This window comes from Rhinopithecus roxellana, chromosome 5, assembly GCF_007565055.1.
Source record: "Rhinopithecus roxellana isolate Shanxi Qingling chromosome 5, ASM756505v1, whole genome shotgun sequence".
NCBI lineage: Eukaryota > Metazoa > Chordata > Mammalia > Primates > Cercopithecidae > Rhinopithecus > Rhinopithecus roxellana.
In genome coordinates, this window is record NC_044553.1 from 154,427,400 (window position 1) to 154,449,332 (window position 21,933).

The 21,933-nt window shown below is 44.7% G+C and overlaps 1 protein-coding gene across 3 annotated transcripts in view; it reads left to right on the forward strand.

Moving 5' to 3' along the window:
• The window catches only part of LOC104654483, a 49,112-nt gene extending 27,674 nt beyond the window's left edge, over window positions 1-21,438 (forward strand). For 2 of the 3 annotated variants that reach the window (XR_004057394.1, XR_746849.2), the window contains exon 2: window positions 18,631-21,438. Coding sequence is in view for 1 of the 3 variants with exons in the window: in XM_010353693.2 (XP_010351995.1) it covers window positions 18,631-18,816 (186 nt within the window). In the remaining 2 variants the exon portion in view is untranslated. The remainder of the gene's footprint in view (window positions 1-18,630) is intronic. The other variant, XM_010353693.2, reaches the window with a different exon arrangement.
• The last annotated feature ends 495 nt before the right edge of the window (window positions 21,439-21,933 follow it).

Consider the following 21,933-nt stretch of genomic DNA (forward strand, 5'->3'; position numbering starts at 1 on the left):
TCCCTCAGCACAAACCTGGAGCCTTGCTTGATCCTGCTGGAGACAGAGGCCATCACTGACTCCTGTTAGGGGGCCTGGGTGGTTGACTTAGACCAGAACCTGCCTCTTTGGGGATCTGGGAAAAGGTCACTCTGGCAGACAGACTGAACCCAGGCAAGCAGTCAGCATTCAAGGCCTGTGGAGGACATTCTGGTGATAGGCAGAGCACGGTGGGAGGGAGTGGGAGAGTACAAGCGGGCCCCGGAAAGATTCAGGAAGGCAGGCAGGCCGACCTGCAGGCCTCAGGAGCACAGCCAAAGCCACCGGGCAGGCGCAGGGCAGACCACTCTGTCTGGCGGGTGAGGGACAGGCATGAAAGTCAATAACCCAGGCCAGGGTCACCAAGCAGGTTCCTGGGACAGGAGCTCAGCCAGAGGCCGAGTCCTAAGAGGTGGGTCACAGCTGTGTACTGGTAAAGCCCAGGTGTCATCTCTGAAACACAGAAGCTGGGGTTCCCAGAACCCAGAGCCCTTGAGGCTCAGCCCCAGAGAGGTGAGGAGTCCCTTCCAGGCCTCGGGCCCTGATTGCTTCTGAGAACCAAGGCAGGTAAGGTCTGCAGAGAAAAGTCCAGGAGGTGGAGGGGCTGCCCGGGCTGGGTACCGCACAGGGCCTGTGTTTATATCCTTCCCCTCAGGACACCAGCTCCGTTTGAGGACCTGTGCAGGATGTTCCAGAGCTCCCTTCAGTTCTGGGGTTTTCTGTAACCAAAGACTGACCCAGAGCCTGTCACCAAAACCAGCTCATTCCACCAGGGCTCTGGAAGCTCTGGTTCAAATCCAGCACTCCTTAGCCTCTGTTCCCTACATCTTCTAGAGGGATTGATACTGGAGCAAATTCTTAAGTAGGACTTAGCAAAGACCCTGGTGGTTTGGCCTAAGTGTTTGTGAAATCGTTGAATAAGGGACTTAAGCATTACCCCTTTTTAAAATTTTGAGCTGATGTAGAAGTAGCTTCTGCACCCAGTGTCCCCTCCAGTGAACATCTTATATAACCTGAGTGTAATCAGCAAATTCAGGAAGTTACCAATGTGCAATACTGTTAATTCAATTGCACACCGATTCAGATTGCACCAACTTTCCCATGAATGTCCTTCCGTTCCGGGATCCCGTTCCAGATCCCACACTGCTCAGTCACCATGTCTCCTTATTCCCCTCCAATCTGGGGCAGGTTTTCAGTCTTTCTTTGTCTTCCATGACCCTAACACTTCGAAAGAACACTTGTCAGTTATTTTGCTGAATGTCCCTCAGTTTAAGTTTGTCTGAAGCACTTTTTTGGACTGAGGTTGTGCATTTTTGGCAAGAATCCTACAGAGCTGATGTTGTGATCTCCTTGGTGCCCTATATCAGGATTCATGGTGTGGACATCACTGGTGACATTGACCTCGATCACTGGGTTAAAGGGATGTCTGCCAGGCTTCACTGTAAAGTTACTATCTTTTCTTCATAATTGATAAATACTTTGGAGGAAATACTTTGAGACCATGTGAATCTCTTTCTCCTCAAACATGAGCTCATTAGTTTTAGCATCTATCGGTAGATCTTGTCCACAATAATTATTACTGTCATGAGTGCCTCCTGGTGATTTTTCTGTTTCTCTCTCTTTGTATTCCTACATTTATTTATTGGAACTCTACTGTAAGAAAGAACTGGTTTTTCGCCCCCATTTATTTATGTGATTATTTATTTATGTCAATGAAAACGCATAGACATTTCTTTTATCCTATGATTTATAATCTAAGACTGTATTTATTTATTTTCTTGCTCAAATTGTCCCAGCTTTGGCCATTAGAAGTTCCTTCAGGTTTGCTCCTGTGTTTTCAACCAGCCCCTCCACCCCCACCTGTTTTTGGAACACTTCCTTAACTTTCTGATATCACAAGATGTTCAAGGCTTATCTTTCTTGTATGTTCCCTTCCTCAGCTCTGGAATCAGCCACTTCTCCAAGGAGCCCAGGTTCATTTTATTGGAGAATGGCGTAGAGAAACCAAAGTTTGGGTGCCAGGTATGTTTATTGCTACTGAGCTGTCATTGCTTTTAGGCCTTTTAGGGGACATCACTGGGAATGACATGGAAAGGCACTAATCCACACGTGCACACTCATCTGTATTTCTGTGTCTGCCTACCTGGATGTATATTAAAAACCATGTGTTTATATTGGTATCTCTAGTTCTAGTCCAACATCACAAGGCTCATTTTAACTTTTTCCCTTTCTTGAAACTTTTTTATCCAACAACAAGAAACCCAGCTTTTGTTAGCTAAAATATATTTATTTAATTCTAGTATACACTAAAGTAGTTTCAGATTTGTTAACCCATGCCCCCATGAGAAGCACATTTACCCAATTACTGAGTAGGTGATAGTGTTTGTGTACAGTCTCTTTGTCTTCAGCCTTATGCTATCCAATCAAAATACTGTTTTCCAAAATTACTTAGGTAAGTTCTTTTCTTTCCCACCCCCTTCAGTGTGGTAATACTATTTATATGTAATAGTTTGGTCCACTTATTAATGTTTACATTCCATTCTGGATTTCCTTAAGGTCTTGGTTTGAATTGTTTTGTGTGGACATATGAAAGACATGCTAAACATCTCAATGCTCCTGAGTCAGATCTATAGCAAAAGATACACTCAGAGAAGCATTACTTCCTCCCCATCCTCGCCATTGTGATCCTATCCTCCTCTTCTCTGCATCCCTTTCTCTCCCACCTCCTCTAGGGAGCCAGTCTCTTTAATTTCTAGTTTACCTTTCCTATATTTCTTTTGCACAAGTGAGCAGATGCATGCATGCATTGTTGTAGCCCCTTTCTTCCATGAGGTATAGCATGCACTTTGACACTTTGCTTTTCTAAGTTAACATTGGGTGCTTGAAATCTCTCCAAGTCCATTCATAGGGTCCTTCCTCCTTCCTTTTTGCCACCACATCGTACTCTATGTGTGGACGTGCTGTAGTTTTTTCAGCCCTTCTCCTATATCTGAGCATTTAGGTTGCTTTTCATATTTTTGCATTTATAAATGATGCTGCATTGGATGAACTTGCATGTGTGTTTTCATAGCATTGGAGGTTATCTTCAGGGTAGAGTCTAAAAAGTGGAGTTGCATAGTTGGAAGGGAAATGTATATGTGGTTTTGTTAAGTGTTGTCAATTTTGTTTCCAGAAAGCTTTGCTTTCAAGGATTAGAAAATATTTGTTTCTTGTTGGAAGTCAACGGTAAGCATAAGGGGCAAGGTGGGGGTATTGCTACTCTTGTTACGGGATCTTTAGGATGTTGCTTTTCTAGCCAGAAATCTCTGTGGCCAGTGGTGCCTTTGCCCAAGTTCTTGTCCCGCATCCAGGAAGAATGAGGTGTGCAGACAAGTGGAGGGTGAGCAAGATGAAGAGGTGCTTTACTGAGTGTTACAACAGCTCAGGGGAGATCTGCAATGGGTAGCTCCTCTCTGTAGGCAGGTCATCCCGTTGAGTGTTCAGCTCTCAGCAGAGAAGAGGCCCTGGAGTGAGTGGCTCCTTTATGCCAGCAGGTTGTCCCACCATTTCTTCAGCTCTCAGCTGAGAGGAGGCCCTGGAGAGGGTGACTCCTCTTTGCAACTGAGTCTCGACATCTCTGCAGATCTCTGAAGCCCTCAGCAGAGAGCATAGATCCTCTCTGCAGTTGGTCCTCCTGTGGTCTCTCTGTCCTCTCCATCCTCTGCCCTGCTCTGGCTGACCCTGGGGCTTTTATGGACCTCAGAGGAGAGGAAGTGTGTGCCAGGTGGTCCATGGGCAGTCATGGGTGGGCCTGGAAAAGGCACCACAAGTCCCCAGTTCGATCTGCAGGACTGGAAGCCCGGTCCCCAGCCTTCAGGCTCTCCCTGGCCTTAAGGTGGGGCCTTCCTAGGGACCCACCTCCTTCTGCTCAGGAATCTGTCTGCCTCCTGATGCTGTTCATGGTACCCAGGCTGGGTGCCAATTTTGCTCTGAGATCAGAGCAGATGCCAACAGCAGGGAGAAGTCAGACAGTGGGAAGAGGCACTTCCAAGGCTGTGAGACCAGGGGTGACTTCCCATGTCCCCAGGAGTGCAGGGAGGCCTGAGTCTGCAGCCATGGTTTGGGCAGCTGCAGCAGCACCCAGTGGGCTGGGGCTCCTGCCTACTCAGCCGCTCCAGATGGCCTGCCACTGCCGTCACTCTGATGGAGGCTCTTTCTCACCAGGCAATGATCTGTCAGGCAAAGTGCGTCCTCCCATCTGTCCTCTCAGCATCAAGGAAGGGCAGATGCTGGTCTCTCCCTGACAGCTTACTGAGGGCTCTCCTATACGCCGCCTTGTTTTGTCCTCTAACAACCTCATGAAGAATCTGGGCTTACTCTACTGTTGGCTCCATTTTAGAGGCAAAGAAACTGAGGCTAAGAGAAGTTAAGAGATGTTCCCTTGGTCACAGAGTTAGTTGGGATCACAAGAGTCTCAAATTCAGTTTTCTCAGATTATGGCCTTTTTCCCCTCTCCATGTACACTATTGGAACCATAAGAGGCCTTGGCTATCACCCAATTTGAGCCCATCATGAATCCATTACAGATGAGGACCAGAGAGGGAGGTTGATGTATTTTAGGTGACACAGCTCATTGAGGGCCATACCTGGAACCCAAATCCCTAGGTCCTTCCCCTACTCCCTGTTAGTCCTGGGAATTGGAGGTAGAGTCCCTCTGGCAAGTGGGGTCCATGGCCTGGTGGAAGTGGCAGGCAGGTGGCGGGTGACGTTGCTAGGGTGGAGGTCTGCTCCATAGGCCTGTGTCTCATCTCCACTGTTGAAGCATCCTTGCCTCAGAGATACTTGGTGACTTGTGTTCCTCAGGGAAGTCTAGACTAACAGAATTAACCTTTCCCACAACTGAAAAACGTGTTCTCATTGAGCAAAGGAATTACTAATTAATTTACCCTTAAGTGTCAGTACAGGGAGCTGTTTTTTCTCTCTTTAGATCAGTGTTTAAACTTTTCTCACTCAACACACAGTAAACTAATCCCTCCTTTCCATCAGACTTCAGGGGGAGAAAGAAAATAAGCGAGGTTATCCTTGCTGCCATCTCTTTTTTTTTTTTTTTTTTGAGATGAAGTCTCACTTTGTCACCCAGGCTGGGGTTCAGTGGTATGATCTTGGCTCACTGCAACCTCCTCCTCCCGGGTTCAAGTGATTCTCCTGCCTCAGCCTCCCAAGTGGCTGGGACTACAGGTGTGTGCTACCACGCCTGGCTAATTTTTTGTATTTTTAGTGGAGACGGGGTTTCACTGTGTTAGCCAGGATGGTCTCAATCTCCTGACCTCATGATCCACCTGCCTCGTCCTCCCAAAGTGCTAGGATTACAGGCATGAGCCACCACGCCCGGCCGCTGCCATCTCTTTATAGGGAAGTCCAGCTTGGAGGGCTGGGCTAGGCTGTCCCTGCCCCCCATCCCAGCTGCCTCTCAGAGTGAGCCAATGCATGCACTCACTCTCAGTACAGAACACCGTGGCTGCCCCAGGCCGGGCTCAGGGGCCAAAGAACATGGAGGTGAATCAGACCCACCCAGGCCTGACCCTCCAAAGGAGCTCAGTTTAGTGGGGGAAAGACCCAAATCAAGAGATGGTCACAGGATAGGGCAGGAGTTGCCCAGACATCCGAAGACGGGGTCCTAGGAGATGCTACCAATGGAATTGAGCCTCAGAGGGCCAGCAGTAGTTATCCAAGCCAAGAAGAGCATGTGAACAAACGCACAGAGGTTAGAGCCGCAGCAGGCGGTGGTGGGACAGGAATGTGGTGGGCATTTGAGGGCAGGCAGGAGATGGGCAATACCTGAGAGTCATGTCGGCTGCGTGATTTAAGTCGCAACTTAGTTTATGATCATTTCTTTACTTTTTTCACTGCCATATCCCTAGTACCTACAAACTTCCTGGAATGTTGCAGAGGTTCACTAATTATTTTAAGTCTCAATTCCTTGTCTCTAAAATGCAGATAATGCTTATTTTTGTCTGTGCTGTCGCAGTGTCTCTAGAATAGGGTCTTGGCTGGGCATGGTGGCTCACTCCTATAATCCCAACATTTGGTGGAGGTGGGCAGATCACTTGAGCCCAAGAGTTTGAGACCAGCCTGGGCAGCAGAGTGAGACCTCATCTCTACAAAACAAAATAGAATGGGGCCAGCATAGAATAAGTACTAAATAAATATTTGTTGAGTGGGTGGATGGATGGAGGAACTGTGTATTTACTAATTAGTAGCTATGACTTTTATCATCATGTGTGGCTGGATAGTAGCTAAGTAGCTACTGGCTCCATCATGACAGATATCAAGTACAAAGCCAGATCCAGCAACATCTTGGCAATTAGGGAGGGGAAGCACTGTAATTAATGCTAATCATTGTGAACCTTCGTTGATCAGACTAAATGCTTTACAGATGTTTTATCTCTTCAGTGGTCCTTTGGAACTCCTGGGAGTAATTCCTATCACCAGGGATGGCCTGGCTGCCATCTCCCTTGAGTGGCCGTCTGATGACAGCCAGGCCATTCTGTGGCTGCCTGTGCTAGGCATGGGCACATGTGGAGGAGTTTGTCCTTTGGAAAATTCTTGCCCAGCCCCTGATGAAGACCTTGCCTGGGTTCAGACTCTGTCACTCAGAGACTTCCAGCTCATTTCCTGAAAGCCTGGAAGGCAACTGTGGAATGTTGCCAGAACTGGCAGCCACCCTGTCCAGACATTTAGTCCTGGAGAGCCGGTTACCCATTTTACTTTCTGTGGTTTGATTTTAGGAGCCAAGTGAATTTCAAAAATTCAGTATAAAGTATCTAATGCATACAAGAGTATACATAGTGTATATGTGTGATTGAGAAAATAAACAGGAATTGAACATCCATGTACCCATTGCATCTAATGAATAAATTCCACAAGTGCCTTGCATGACTTACAAGGGCCTCTGTTCTAGTCCCTGCTTCCCCCCTCCAGCTTCAGCTCTTAGGACAACCCCCTCATCATGCTGCTGCGCCAGACCTCCTCGATGTAGCATTCCATACTTGCACATTTTCTTTGCATCTGCCAGTCCCCTGCCTCAGTGCCCTTCTCCCACCATCATCTGAGATGGTCCTACTGGCCTTTGATGTCTCCACTCAGACCTTTTATCTTCTGGGGACAGTTCACTGCATGCCCTCTCTGCAGTGCCCTGAGCCCTCATCACCATAGAGATCAATTTGTGTTTTCCCCTCCTTGGGCTATGAGCTTGTTGAAGGCCAGAGCTGTTGTCTTCCGTTTGTATATGCCCATTGCTATGGGCGGCTATGTTTCAGGTGACCACTGAGGTCTCTTCCTCGAGGGGAGAAGTTGATACTTCCTCTGTGCTCTGGCCTTACCTGCTAGATTTGTCAAACAGCGATGCTAAATTTCCAGGCAGGAGCTTGTTCTTGTAGATAGGATCAGCGTGAACCTTCCCCACTCCAAAATATGGAAATGTTCTCAAGATGGAGAAACACTTGGAATTACAATTGAGCCTGAGCCACTCCATTGAAAGCAGGCAGCAAGCGATGGAAAGAATTTGGATAGAATAGTCCCTGTCTTCCTTTTCCGGAATGTCTGGTACCTTTTAGCACATCAGGGAGCACAGATTTAGTTCTGAGACTGACATTATTTTGACAAACAAGTTGGTACTAGAATTAAATGACACAAAAGCCAACTCCCATTCAGCCTGAACATCTCTGCTGTATTATAGAAAAGCTGTCAGAACCTCTCTCGTTTGTCATTTTTCACATACAGCAACGACCCCTTTTGGTTTTCAAATTCCAGCCTCTCAAGCAGAGAGATACTGACACCAAGATTTCTCCTTGCACGCTGGCATTGTTCTCGTCACTTGGCTGGTGAGGTTCTTCGAGGATTGTTGGAAAACAGAAGCACTCGTAGTCTTCGTAGTTTTATTTATTTATATATTGATTGCTTTGAATGTGATAAAAGTAAATTAACATAATCAGCTATGTTATAGAACATTTCTGATTTTTCCCCCATCATGTTTTTCCTAGACAAGTAAGTTTTAAAAATCTTACTTGCACTATATTGTACTTTGTATTTTTACTTTAGTCCCTGTAATCATGTTGAATTTATGTGATCATTGACTTTATTTAATATGGAAAAGCTAGTTTCTTCTTAAATTTACATTATCTAATATTCTCACTAGCTACATTCTGCATTCCACACTGCCTTTTATTGTAATATTGTCTAAATAGATGCAGAAAAATGGAATTTTCTCTATTAAAGTATTTTACATTTGAAATATAAAAGAACTAGATAACATTTTTCTGTTCAAATGTGTTTATTTTAACATTGTTTGGTTAAAAAGATAGATGAAGTTCCAGTCAACCACTTTTTCCCCCTGAAATTTCAAGATAATGCTGTACTAACTGTTCTAGATCTAACGTTAGCTTATCCTTCCCTGTGATAACATTGTTTGAACTTACTGAGAAAATACTCCCATCATTAACAAAAATAAACTATTTAAGTAATTTTAAAAAAATTATTTGCAGTCGTAAGTAGAACTGAATTTTAATATCCTGTGTTTTTCCCCTTATCACATCATGGGCATCTTCCTTTTGTTTTTGAGACAGTCTCACTGTCTGGCCCAGGCTGGAGTGCAGTGGTGCGATCTCGGCTCAATCCAAGCTCTGCCTCCCAGGTTCACGCCATTCTCCTGCCTCAGCTTCCCGAGTAGCTGGGACTACAGGCGCCCGCCACCACACACAGCTGATTTTTTAGTATTTTTAGCAGAGATGAGGTTTCACTGTGTTAGCCAGGATGGTCTCGATCTCCTGACCTCGTGATCCACCCACCTTGGCCTCCCAGAGTGCTGGGATTACAGGCATGAGCCACCTTGCCTAGCCAGGCATCTTCCTTTTTTTACCACATGGTCTCTGTCACCATCCTTTTCTTTCTTTCTTTTTTTTTTTTTTATTTTACTTTCAGTTCTGTGATACATGTGCAGAACCTGCAGGTTATTTACATAGGTATACATGTACCATAGTGGTTTGCTGCACCTGTCAACTCATCATCTAGGTTTTAAGCCCCGCATGCATTAGGTATTTGTCTTAATGCTCTCTCTCCCTTTGTCCCCAACTCCCCAACAGGCCCTGGTGTGTGATGTTCCCCTCCCTGTGTCCATATGTTATCATTGTTCAACTCCCACTTATGAGTGAGAACATGCGGTGTTTGGTTTTCTGTTCCTGTGTTAGTTTGCTGAAAATGGTCACCATCATTTTCAACTGCCAGGTAATGCATCAGTGAGTCGTAATCACACGAATTTTTCATTCCCCAGTTTACTATTGATCACTGAGTGGCTTGGCAAGGGACGAACTCCAATTCTTAGAATTGGCTCTGAGAAATTGGTCTAGAGAAGTAATAAAGAGGAAACTTCACCGGCAAATAGAGGCTGCAGAGAGTGCCAGGACCCAGCATCTTGGATATCGCTCAGCCATGGTCTGTCCAGCAGGGTCACTAACCTAGCGACCTCTAAGTCCTAGATGGAATTTTTTTTTTCTTTTGAGACAGAGTCTCAGTCTGCCACCAGGCTGGAGTGCAGTGGTGCGATCTTGGCTCACTGCAGTCTCTGCCTCCTGGGTTCAAGTAATTCTCCTGCCTCAGCCTCCTGAGTAACTGGGACTACAGGTGTAGGCCGCCACACCCAGCTAATTTTTGTATTTATAGTAGAGATGAGGTTTCACCCTTTTGGCAAGGATGATCTCGATCACTTGACCTCGTGATCCACCCACCTTCACCTCCCAAAGTGCTGGGATTACAGGCATGAGCCACCATGCCTGGCCTCTAGGTGGACTTTATAACAACCTTGGAGAAATGTCAGCCAGAGGAGAAGGCAAATAGTAACCAATTGACAGCCTTGGAAGACTGCTAATGAGCTAGTTGGTATCAAGCTGGAAACCTAGTCAAAAACTGGAAGGTGAATCATTTAGACAACTGTATGGAGAGTGTGCACATCCTGTGTGTGGATGATCTGAAGCTGGGAGGAGAGTGCCTATGTAGGAAGACAATCATCTGGGAACCAAGGTGAACTCAACAGATTGGCACAGTGGGCAGAGGTCAGCCCCTTGGACTGTAATGTAAATACTAAGTCCTATTCTTGGGTTAAAAATGCTCACCTTCCATGAACAGGAGGGAGCAATTTGGCTTTGCAGCTTCATGAGTCACGGCATGCTGTGGGGGCCCCAAAGTGAAGTGGTTCTTATTAGCATCCATTGATGTGCCACATCCAGGAGGGAGAGGACAATCCTGCCCAGTTTGGGCTCAAAAAGCTTTCCCTGGAATAGTGTTTTCCTTGTGCGTGCTGTGATTTTTAGGGTGGGCCTTCCCAGGAGAAGGGATCATGATTAGGGGTGGCTATGTGGACAAGTAGGGAACAGAAGGTGCTTAGCTGGACAAAAGGGCTTGTGAAGTCATGAGAATGAGCCTGTCATCATCATTGTCGTCATCATCATCATCACCACTTAATCGTAGTGGCTGCCATTCATCAAGCTAGGAGACTTACACCTAATATCTTTAATCCTACAAGCTTATTATTCCCACTTTATAGATGAGGAAACTGAAGCTCAGAGAATGAAGCAGCTTGCCCCAGTCACATACCTGATAAACCACTGAGACAAGGTTGGATCCCAGCTATATCTGAAACCAGAGTTGTCATTCCTTCAGTATCAGTTTTTAAAAAACCGTGGTGCGACCTTGCAGAGGATAATAAGGACTTGCTCTTGTTTAGTTCCTGGTTATAAAAGTAGATCCAGTGGGTGCAAGCTAAGCAAGAATATTTTGTTGTAAAGTAAAGGGCTTTCCTGACTGAGCTATCAGCTGGTAGAATATACTTCCTGAGAGGTGGTAAATTCCAGAATGATGGGAAGTCTTCAAGAGGAGGCTTGGTTAGCATTGAGTATTCTTCTAGGGGGAGTTCAAAGAAGCCAACAAAATAAACTTGAATACCCCTTCTGTACAAGTAAAAGCTCGTTGGTTGCATGCAACAGATACTGGTAAGAAATGGGTTCCAGCTGCCTTAAGCAAAAACACTGTTTTTTTTGCAGGGATATGGGGTAGTTCATGGGATAGAAGGAAATGGTGAACTGAGCTTTAGAAAGGGCAAAAGTCAGCCTGGCTCCAGGCATCCAGGCGGCAGCAGCTAATGGAACCTCATTTCAGCACTGTGGCTAGGATGAGTCAGTGTTTACGGTTAACCCACCTGCTATCACCCTACCTAAGACTAAGCTCCAGAGAGAGAGCATCTTATAGGCTTAGCCAGGATCCAGACCTATCCCCATGGCAGCTTGATTGACAGCCTCCATTGGAAAGGGTAATTTTCCAGAGGAAAATCAAGACTCTGATCCCAAAAGAAAGACCATGGATGCTGGGCAGGCCCAGTGAGCCATGACCTTGGTGCCTTCTAGCCCTGACCGGCTGGGATTCCACACTGAACCCTGAGTCTCCCTGCAGGGCTCTCCCGAGCTGCCCTGCAGCCTCTAGGCCCAGACCACGCACAGCACTGTGTCACTGTATATTCATGTGGTTTATTTTCCAAGACATGCATCCTAATTAAGCAAATGATTAAAAACTCTCAAGTGTGCTCATTGGAAGCAGCCCGGCAGAGGACTGGCTTGCTGAGAACTGTGCTTGAAAGTGAGTTGCCCATCGCCTTGGCACAGTAGGGGTGCTCATGAGGAGCACTATGTCTTTCCAGAAAAGTGGCTCCCTTCCTGGTTACCATGCAGGGCTTCTTTTGGCATTCAGCACAGCACTTAATATGCCCAGTCTTTAAAACCCTGTGTTTTTTTAAAAAATGGTTTTTGCTAATTAGTTATTTGTTTTAATATCAGTATTGTTTTATTGTTAATTATGTAGTTAACTAATAAGTATTAAATCAGCAATTGACTTATTAAATATGGAATAGATATGAGAAGCATATTTAGAACGGAAGTATAAAGAGCAGGCGCTCATGTATCCACCACCAGCTTGAGAAATATTACCAGTGGCTTAGAGAGTCCCTGAGCATCCTCTCCATCCTGTCCACTTAATGGGAACCACTACACTAGCTTTGGGGTTTATTATTCTCTTGCTTTTCTTTGTGTTTTTATCACACTTGTATCTCCATATAAAATATTGTTAGATTCTCCCTGTTTCTGAACTTCCCACCTAAGTGGGAACATCCTTTCTGTGGTCTTTTGCAACATGCTTTTTCACTCGGTATTGTATTTGCAATTCATCCGTGCGATGGCACATTCCAGCATTTCATTTTTTCCTCAACGCTCTGTGTTATTCCAGCATGAGAACCTACAACAGTAGATCCAGGCCACTGCGGATGGCCATTGATGCTGGATTCAGCATTTCGCTTATGCTGACATTGCTGTCTTTAAATGCTCTTATCCATGTACCCTGCTGCGCATTTGCAGGTGTACTTGGTGTGTATCTCAAGGTGGCATGGCTGGATCACTGGGGTGTGAGTATGTTTGGCTTTATAAGATAATGCCATCCTGTCTTCCAAAGTGACAGTATCCACTGATACTCCTGCAATAGGTATCTGGAGAGTCCCTGCTACTCTACAGACTCTGTCAGTGTTCGGTGGTCTTGTCAGATGTTTTAGTTCTTGCCAATCTTATGGCTGTTTGATGGTAGCTCACTGTGTTTTAACTGGCATTTCTCTGATACTGAGGTTTAGGTTCTTTATGGCTATATACTTTTTTGAGAAATGCCTGGACACGGTTTTGCCCAGTTTTCTACTGAATATTTATCATTTTCTTACTCATTTGAGACTAGAATGATGTGTAGTATATATCCCAGTTTGTGGCTTAACTTTCTGCTTTTGATGATACTTTATTTTTTGATAAACAGATATTGAATTTAAGGTTGTCAAATTTCCTTATAGTTTGAGCTTTTATGTCTTGTTAAGATACCATTCTCTACCCCAAGGTCATACAGATATTCCTTTATATTGCCTTGTAAAAATTTTGAAGTGTTCTCTTTCTATTCTTATCTATAATCCATCTGGAATGGATGAGCTACTAGTTTGATTTCATTTATCCTTTCATACAGATACTCAGTTATTCCAACATTGCTCATCAAAGACCCATTTCCCCCTGTGGATCAGCAGTGTCCATGTATGTGTGACTTGGTTTTTGTTTCTTTGGCCTATTTGTCTAAGGCTTGTATAAGCCTTAGACCTAAGACATATTGATGTTTTATGAGGCAGATTTCCCTACCTTGTTCTTTAGTAAACATATTGGCTGTTATTATCCATTTGCTCTTTGATAGACATTTTAGAACCTACTTATCAAATAACACCAAAAACCCGGTAGACATTTTGACTGGAACTACAACAAACCTATAGAACACTTTAGGAAAAACTGATGTTTTTAGGATATTGAATCTTGCATATTGAAGCTGGCATTCCATGAAGATGGTATATCTTCCTTTTCATGTTGGTCAGCTTTTATGTCTTTCAGTAAAGTTTACAATATTCTTTATAAAAATTTCACACCTCTTTATTAGATTTATTTCTGGGCACTTTATATTTCAGATTATATTGCAAATACTGTTTTTAAAAAATGAACATCTTGATTGAGATATAATTCACAAACCACAAAATTCATCTATTGGAAGTGTACAGTTTCATGACTTTAGTATATTGAGTGTATTTAGAGTTGTGCAACCGTCACTAAAAATCTAAGTTTAGAATATTGTTATTACTCCAAAAAGAGATGCCTTTACTATTATCAGCCAATCCCCACTTCCCCCTCCACCCAGCCCCTGGCAGGAAGAAATGAGTAAATGACTGAGTCAATAAATGAATGTATATACCTTTTAGCAGACGTTATGTCAGACATTGACTGGCCCCAGCCTTTGCTTGTTTTTTTTAAATTTTTTTACTTTTATTTTTTAAGTTTTAATTTTTGTGGCTACAAAGTGGGTGTATATATTTATGGGGTACTTGAGATGTTTTGATACAGGCACACAGTGTGAAATAACACATCATGAAGAATGGGGTATCCATTCCCTCAAACATCCATCCATTGAGTTACAAACATTCTCATTACACTGTCTAATTCATTTTAAAATGTGCAGTTATTTTTATACTTGTTGCTTATTGTTTCTGTTTTCCTTTCCCATCTCTATCATTGCTCTGGTTTCTAGGCTAATCTCCTGGATTCTGTGAGTCTCCTCCATCACTCTTCATCCTTCAGACCCTGGCCAGACAACTTTTTCCAAAGAAAACAATATTCTAACCACTCCATTTAAGGAAGCCCTCAGTAACTCCCCGGGGAATCAAGCCACACTCCCAACATGGTGTCTACAAGGGAATTCAAGTTTCCAAGTTGACGACTTAAGCAACTTGGAAACAGATGCTTGAGATGCAACTCTTCTGTGAGTTGGAGAAGGTCTCTTCTAGGTCTTTGTTTGCTTCAGAGTCCTCAGAAAGTAAACACAGCTGACCTGATTATTCCCCTCCACTTCCTCCTGAGTCAGAGTTATCTCGGGTTAACTCAGGAAAGAGGCTAAATTAAGCCTTGAAACAAAGCAGCCTCCATGACAGGCACTTTGTTTTGCTTGACTGACTGTGATGATGGGTCTTTGGTTATAAAGGCAACATTAATTACATCTTCTTAAACCAACCCTGGCCATCTATTCCCTGGCCTGCAGAGACTGGGAGATGCCAGGTTGCCCCAGAGCACCCACTCATTCATTCAGTCACTCATTCATTCACTCATTCAATTTTCTTAAGTTCCTGCTCCATGCCCGGCACTACGCTTGGAGGTGGGGATTCAAAAGTCCTTCCTCCAAGGGCTTGCAGTCTTTCTAAGAAGATGAATGATAAACCAGAGACTCCATTAAAGAAATGACTAGTGCTTGGATAGACATCTGTCCAGGGCAGTAAAGGGAGTGGATTTCTAAGGTTCTTACAACCAACTTCTCATGACTTGGTGCAAAGTTTGAGCCATGGAGTCGCTAAAATAAAAATAGGGGATCCACTAACACCTACAAAGTAGCAAACAGACACAACCACTTTGAAAAGCTGTTTAGCAGTATCCACTACCGTCAAACATATGCATACCCTGTACCTGGCAGCTCTTTTTCTGGGTATGTATGTAGTCAATAGGAAATGCACATGTGAATTTTACATTAAAAGAGAAAACTGTAAATAAATACTGAACTGTAGTTAAAACATGCAGCATGCTTCTGTGTTTAAGGGCAAGTGAAATAATATCTACAATTTAGGCTAAGCATGGTGGCTCACACTTATGATCCCAGCACTTAGGGAAGCTGAGGCAGGAGGAGGATTGCTTGAGCCCAGGAGTTCAAGACCAGCCTAGCAACATAGTGGGACCCAGTCTCTACAAAAAGGAATTTTATTAGGTGGGCATAGTGGTGCACACTTGTGGTACCAACTGCTCGTGAGGCTGAGGCAGGAGGATCATTTGAGCCCAGGCAGTCAAGGCTGCAGTGAGCCGTGATCACACCACTGTACTCCAGCCTAGGCAAAAGAACAAGAGCCTGTCTTAAAATAATAATGATAATAATAATAGTAATAATGATATATGTAGTTTAAAGTGCACCCAAAAAAGAAGATAGATGAATAAGGAATGGGCAGATATGTGACAAAGCAAGTATGGGAACATGTTAGTGATGGATTTGAGATGGTGAGTTTATGGGTGCTCAGTATAAAATTCCTTCGAATTTGCTGTATGTTAAAAAACTTCATATGAAATATTGGGAAAGATGTATGTATATGCTTGCCCAAAGATATGTACAAGAATGTTCATAGCAGCATTATTCATAATAGCCCCAAACTTGAAGCAACGAAAATGCCCATCAGCCACAGAATAGAGACATAAATTTTGGGTGTAGTGATCCAGTGGAATACTGTTCACATATGAGAGTGAATAAGCCACAGCTATACACAAAGATGTGAGCAGATCTCACAGGCACAGTGTAGAAAGTAAGAAATCAGACTCAAAAGAGGACATACTGTATGATTCCATTTACGTAGAATTTAAAACCAGGCAAAACTCATCAATGGTGTTAGAAGCCACAATAATGGTTTTCAGGAGGTAGGGATAGTGACTGGACGGGGTACTGTGGGAGGCCCCTGGGTGCTGGAAGGCTCTGTTTCTTTATCTCAGTGCTAAACAGATATGAAAATGTATCAAGCTGTACACACTTTGTGGACTTTTCTGTGTGTTTACTATACATCATTAAAAGCATACGAGGGGAGAAAAAGCAGGAAAACCAAACGAATCCAACTAGAAGCTTTCCCTAACTGAGCTATGGGAGTAGGAACCCACTGTAGGTCTGTCTAGTAAACCAAAGTTGTGAGGAATATGAAACTTGCCTTTAGGGCATTCCTTTGTTCACTCACGCACATTTTCGTGTTGCATCGGTTCCTCCATTCTTCACTGATGTGCTTGCCTCTCCTTCGTACAGATGTTCATTCACATATACTGTCCTCCGGATCCAGAGCTGCTCTGTAAGGTGCGAGCGACCCAGCCCTTTCGGGGCCCACGTGCACGGAGGGAGGGGCGTGCAGGCATTTCATTTCCCATTTCGTTTCACATTCCCACATTCCTGGATTCCCATTTGTGATCCTTCCTGGATGTGTGTCCTAAGGTAGCTTTCGAATAAGAGAAACAGAACCAGTAAGATATATATATAGGTGTGTATAAAGAGATTTGTTATACAGAATTGACTCGTGTGATTTTGGAGACCAGCAAGGCCTGAGATCTGCAGGGTGAGTCAGCAAGCAGGAGACCCAGGATGGCCGGTGGTGTGGTTCCATCTGAAGACCTGCAGGCTCCAGGCCCAGGAAGAGCTGCCTGAAAATCGACCGTCCAGTCCAAAGGCAGGAAAGAGCCATTGTCCCAGCTTGAAAGCAGGCAGGCAGGAGGAATTTGGGGGAACGTCAGCCTTTTTGTTTCATTCGGGCCTTCAGCTGATTGGTCCGTCACCACGCACATGGAGGAGGACAGTCTGATTTCTTCAGTCTCCCAGCTCAAATGCTAATCTCATCCTGACACACACACACCCAGAATAACGCCTGACCAACTACCTGGGCATGCATGACTCAGTCAAGCCAACACATAAATTTAACCATCATCAAACCCTGAAGTATGAAAAGCCTTCTGGCTCTAAAGCTGCAGCCCTCCAGTGGAGGAAATGTAGCTATGGGGCTGGTCTGGTGCACATCACATCACAAGTGGATGGGCTGCCACCACCACACACACTAGTCCTATTTTACTTATGGTTTGGACCAGCAATTGGTGGAAAAGAAGGCTTTGACTGCCCAGTCTGCCTCCTGGATGGCCACGTTTTTTGTCTTCGAAAATAAAAAGTTATTTTGATTATGGCAATATGTATCATGCATACAAAAAGAGTAGCTGGAAGATATGCCGGCAGTTTAAAGGAACAGTTTAAAGCTTAACAGATGGCAGATGACTAGTATCTGAAGGCCACTGGTGCCCCTCCTTCATGGCAGCCTGCTCCGCTCTTGCCTGGAGAAAGCCACTCTCCTGAGTTTTACGCTAGTCATTTTGATGCTAATCATTCCGTTACTTTTTATGAAAATCAAAGAGCTCATCTCTAAAACAATAGATGACTTGGTTTTGCCTGTTTTGAGCCTTTATGAATCAAATGCTGCTGCACAAATTTGTCTGCCATGTGCTTTTTCCCTCCGTTAAGTGTCTGGGCTTTGTTCTTCCTGTTGCATGTAGCTGTAATTCATTCATTTCATCATCGTATAATATTCCATTGTAGAGACTGACCACCACATGTTCATCTGCTCTCCTCTCGGTGCATATCTGGGTAACTTCCAGTTCTCTGCTATGGCAGATGAAGCCCATGGGAACAGTCCTATCTATGTCTCCAGGTGCACAGAAGCAAGGCCTTCTCTAGGGTATACACCTGGCAGAGCAGGTGTCCAGTGGTAGAATATGTCTGTTCACTTTTCTGACTAATGCCAGGAAATTTTCTGGAATGATTGTAGCAATATCTATTTCTACCAAGGATTGTGATAATTTCTCATGGTACTACTCATTCACACTGCGTAGACCCCTTACCATCCTGCCTGGTCTCCATGAATCGCCTTCCCTGGCTTCCAACCATCTCTACCCATATCGCAGTCAGAGCTTTAGCATGGTAGGACCGTGATTCCCCCTACACACTTCGTGGATACTCAGGACAGCACGTTTCTTGGGTGTAACCTGATATGTGAGAGTGTGTGAAATTCCCACCGCCAGGACGAAGGGCGCAGACCTTAGTTTCACTGCAGTGCAGCTGACCCAGTTTCTCCTTCAAGGGAAAGTGGGAAAACCAGCTCAACAAAGTGGGTGGTGCCCGGGTAGACTTCTAGGCTCCTCTCTCTGTACCAGTGTCAGGACGCTCATCTTCTAAACCGATTAGCTGTGTTCTGCCGTTTTCCCATGGCCAAGAGCAAGGTGTCCCAAGATAGGATCCTTGTGTGATTTGTCATCCCCGCAGCACGGTCTGACCTGCAAGCAGATCACCACCCACTGCAGATCTGCCTGGCTATGGAGGGCGTGCTTATAAGTGATCATCTTTTGTGCTGCCTCTTTCCAATTACAGGTTAGCCTGGCGAGGAAGATAAAGACATTTGCAACCAAGATGGTAATCACAAGTGGAAATGATGAAGACAGAGGAGGTCAAGAAAAAGAAAGTAAGGAGGAGAGTGTCTTGGCAATGCTGGGGATTATCGGGACCATTCTGAACCTGATTGTGATCATATTTGTCTACATATACACCACCCTGTGAATGGCCCAGAGCGTCCTCAGAGGCCTCGGGATGGCCAGAGACGGAAGTCCTGCGTGTCAGCGTATCACTGACCAGACCCTGCGAGAACCAGCAGGCTTGACCCACCCACACCACCCAGTCAAATGCACCTTCAGACTTTACAGAAGGTCACACAAATAGACCGATCCTGCTGCAGGGAGCAGACACTAAAGCACAATGATTCCAACAAAACTCATTCACAGCACTAGGAACTCAACGTCTTTGGCAGGGGGCCCAGAAGAATGCTTGGACAACCAGCCTCTGACACCATCGGTGAGCGGATGGGTGCAGAAATTCATTATTCCAGATCGCTGACGGATATCACATATTTGAAAAGATGAATAGGGCGGACACGGCTCAGAGGTGTGTCTCCCAGGACAAGTGTTTCATCTTCACTTGACGAGCTATTTAGTGGAAAAACCACAGGGGCAGCCCTTTGACAGGCATCCCATTCATCAAAAGTGTCTAACTATTTGATACCAGGGAGATAACTTATTTTTCTTTTTTCATTGGCTTGATGTGTGTATCTGTTCATATCAAGGTTTATAAATATATATTTTTAATAAATATGCTGTATTTTTTAGCATGAACCAAATACTTGGAAAGGCACTCCCAGATCCATAGAGCTTTCCTTGGTTTTATGTGCTTTGTCCTCCCCCAACTGCAGGTGTTCTCTTGTGGAGCCATTCTAGTCCTCTTGTCTCATCTCGAATCTTTTACTTTTGCGCTCTTGTTCTCTCTCTCTCTCTCCTTTTCTCTCTCTCTGCCTCTTTGGTCTGAAGGACATTTTCCCATACTACCAGCCATGGTTTTGGTTGGTGCATGTTTCAAGATTGTCTATTGAGTGGCTTTTTGTTGTTCTCTCGGAGATGTCAAACGATTGTGGGCATGCAGACCTTAGATGCACCCTATCTTTACTGAGAATTATGCATGAATAAGGGCTGAGTGATAGATCAGCTTAAAATTAAAAGGACTACTGTTGAGGAAGAAGAGCGTGGCTGTATTTGCAGATGAACTTTTGAACAGAATATTCAGCTTCTTATTGGCAGTGTTATTGTTTCATTCTTGTGACCATTCGTTTATCAGATTTTGATTTTAGTGGTCATATACCGTGACAGTTGGGAAGAACAAGGCGGAAAGCTCAGAACTAGGTGCATTACTCCTTCCTTGGCAAGATACCTGGGATCCTCTTCAAAAGTGGGTGGGGTATAAATGACACAAGAACTCCCCCATGAGAGCTCATGGTGGTTCAGGCTGTGAGGACAGCCTTGTGACAAGTGACTTTTCAGGGGCATAACGAGGGGATTTAATGATTGCCCTAAAGGACTGCTGCATTTTTAAAGCCCCTGGTTTACACCCACGTGAAGCAACTTCCTCTCTGGCAGGGATGGTTGCATAAAAACAAATTGGCTCCCTTCTCCTGGCTCCCTGAAATGGGTCCTTGCCTGGCTACAGTGACATGGCCTAAAAGAGAGGGTTAGTATTCCTTCTGCCATTGCCAGCTGTATTAATCGGTTTTCACACTGCTGATAAAGACATCCCTAAGACTGGGCAATTTACAAAAGAAAGAGGTTTATTGGACTTACAGTTCCACATGGCTGAGGAGGCCTCACAATCACGGTGGAAGGTGAAAGGCACGTCTCACATGGTGGCAGACAAGAAAAGTGAACCATGTGCAAGGAGACTCCCATTTTTAAAACAGATCTCGTGAGACTTACTCACTATCATGCAAACAGCATGGGAAACCTGCCCCCATGATTCAGTTACCTCCCACTGGGTCCCTCCCACAACATGTGGGAATTCAAGATGAGATTTGGGTGGTGTGACAGCCAAACTGTATCACCAGCCTTGCCCCTAGGCAAAAGCAGCAGCAGTCTGCCTGGCTGGATTCAAATGATTCTGAGGCTTCTATAGTCTATGCCTCCAGATCTCTCCCTCACCCATGCTGTGGTGTCTGAAATTCCGTCGTTAGAGAGTCATTTCTTGGGCTCTGTTAAAGGGACCAGGCTCATTTATAAAGCAAATGCTCCTGAGCAGCTGGCTCTGGCATTGATTTATCAGATATCTTCTCTTCCCTGCCAGAAGGAAGGAAGCTAAGGTGCAGGTAGGGTGTACCGTGTGCCCAGACACTGTGCCAAAAGCTTTGGATACTTGGAGTCATTTAATTCTCGTAGTAACCCTGTGAGAGAGGGAGGTTTTCCTCCCCCACGTTGTAGAAGAAGGGAAAATGGTTCAGAGAGATCAAGAAATGTCCCTGAGATCACATTGCTCCTGGTGGAGTCAGGATCCAAACCCAATGTGTCTGATTCCTTAGCCCTTGGGGGTCTGGAGGCTGCTGAACAAGAGAGGAGGTGGAGAGGAGCTAAAGCCGCAGGATACCACTGTACACCCTTCTCCCTCCCCTGTAAAAACAACCCTGGGAACTCCTTGGACACTAGCAGAATATTATACACTAAGGACAAGGGATGAGAGGAGGCTGGTTAGAAATAAAGCAATGTCAGGGGAAAGGAGCTACTCAGTAGGCTCTATGTGATTCTAGAAAGACTGTATGAAAATTCTGAACATTGAACAGAATAAATAATAAAGGTGCAATGGAAAAAAATACTCGATGTCTTTTCTTTCAACATTGTGGAATATGAAACATTTCAATGTCAGTCCTTTGCCTATACATAGTGTTTATTTATTTATTTTTTTTAAAAAAACTGAACGTGATGCTGTTAAACAGAGACTGTTTTGTGTGGATTATAGAAGCCTCCGTGATTTTTCAAGTATACGAATTTGAAATGTATTGAGGGGGAAAGTGCCTTTCCAATCCTCTGCTCCCAGGGTGGTTCTTCCAGGTTGTCCTAATCCACACCTGGAAATAAAGCTGCCTGTTCAATGTTGAACAGAGCAGTGACACTCTTTCCCACAGCTCCAGCATGCCCTGTCTTATTTCCTTTCTAATTTAGTAGAGACCATGAACACACACTGGGCAAACTCATAGCTTCCTCCAGATCTGAAGCCACCGCGGAGGGACATGGAAGGGAGAGTCAGGCAGTGCCCCTCCATCCTCAACATCTGAGGTTGAGCCCCAAGCCCAGCCTTGGCCAGCAATAG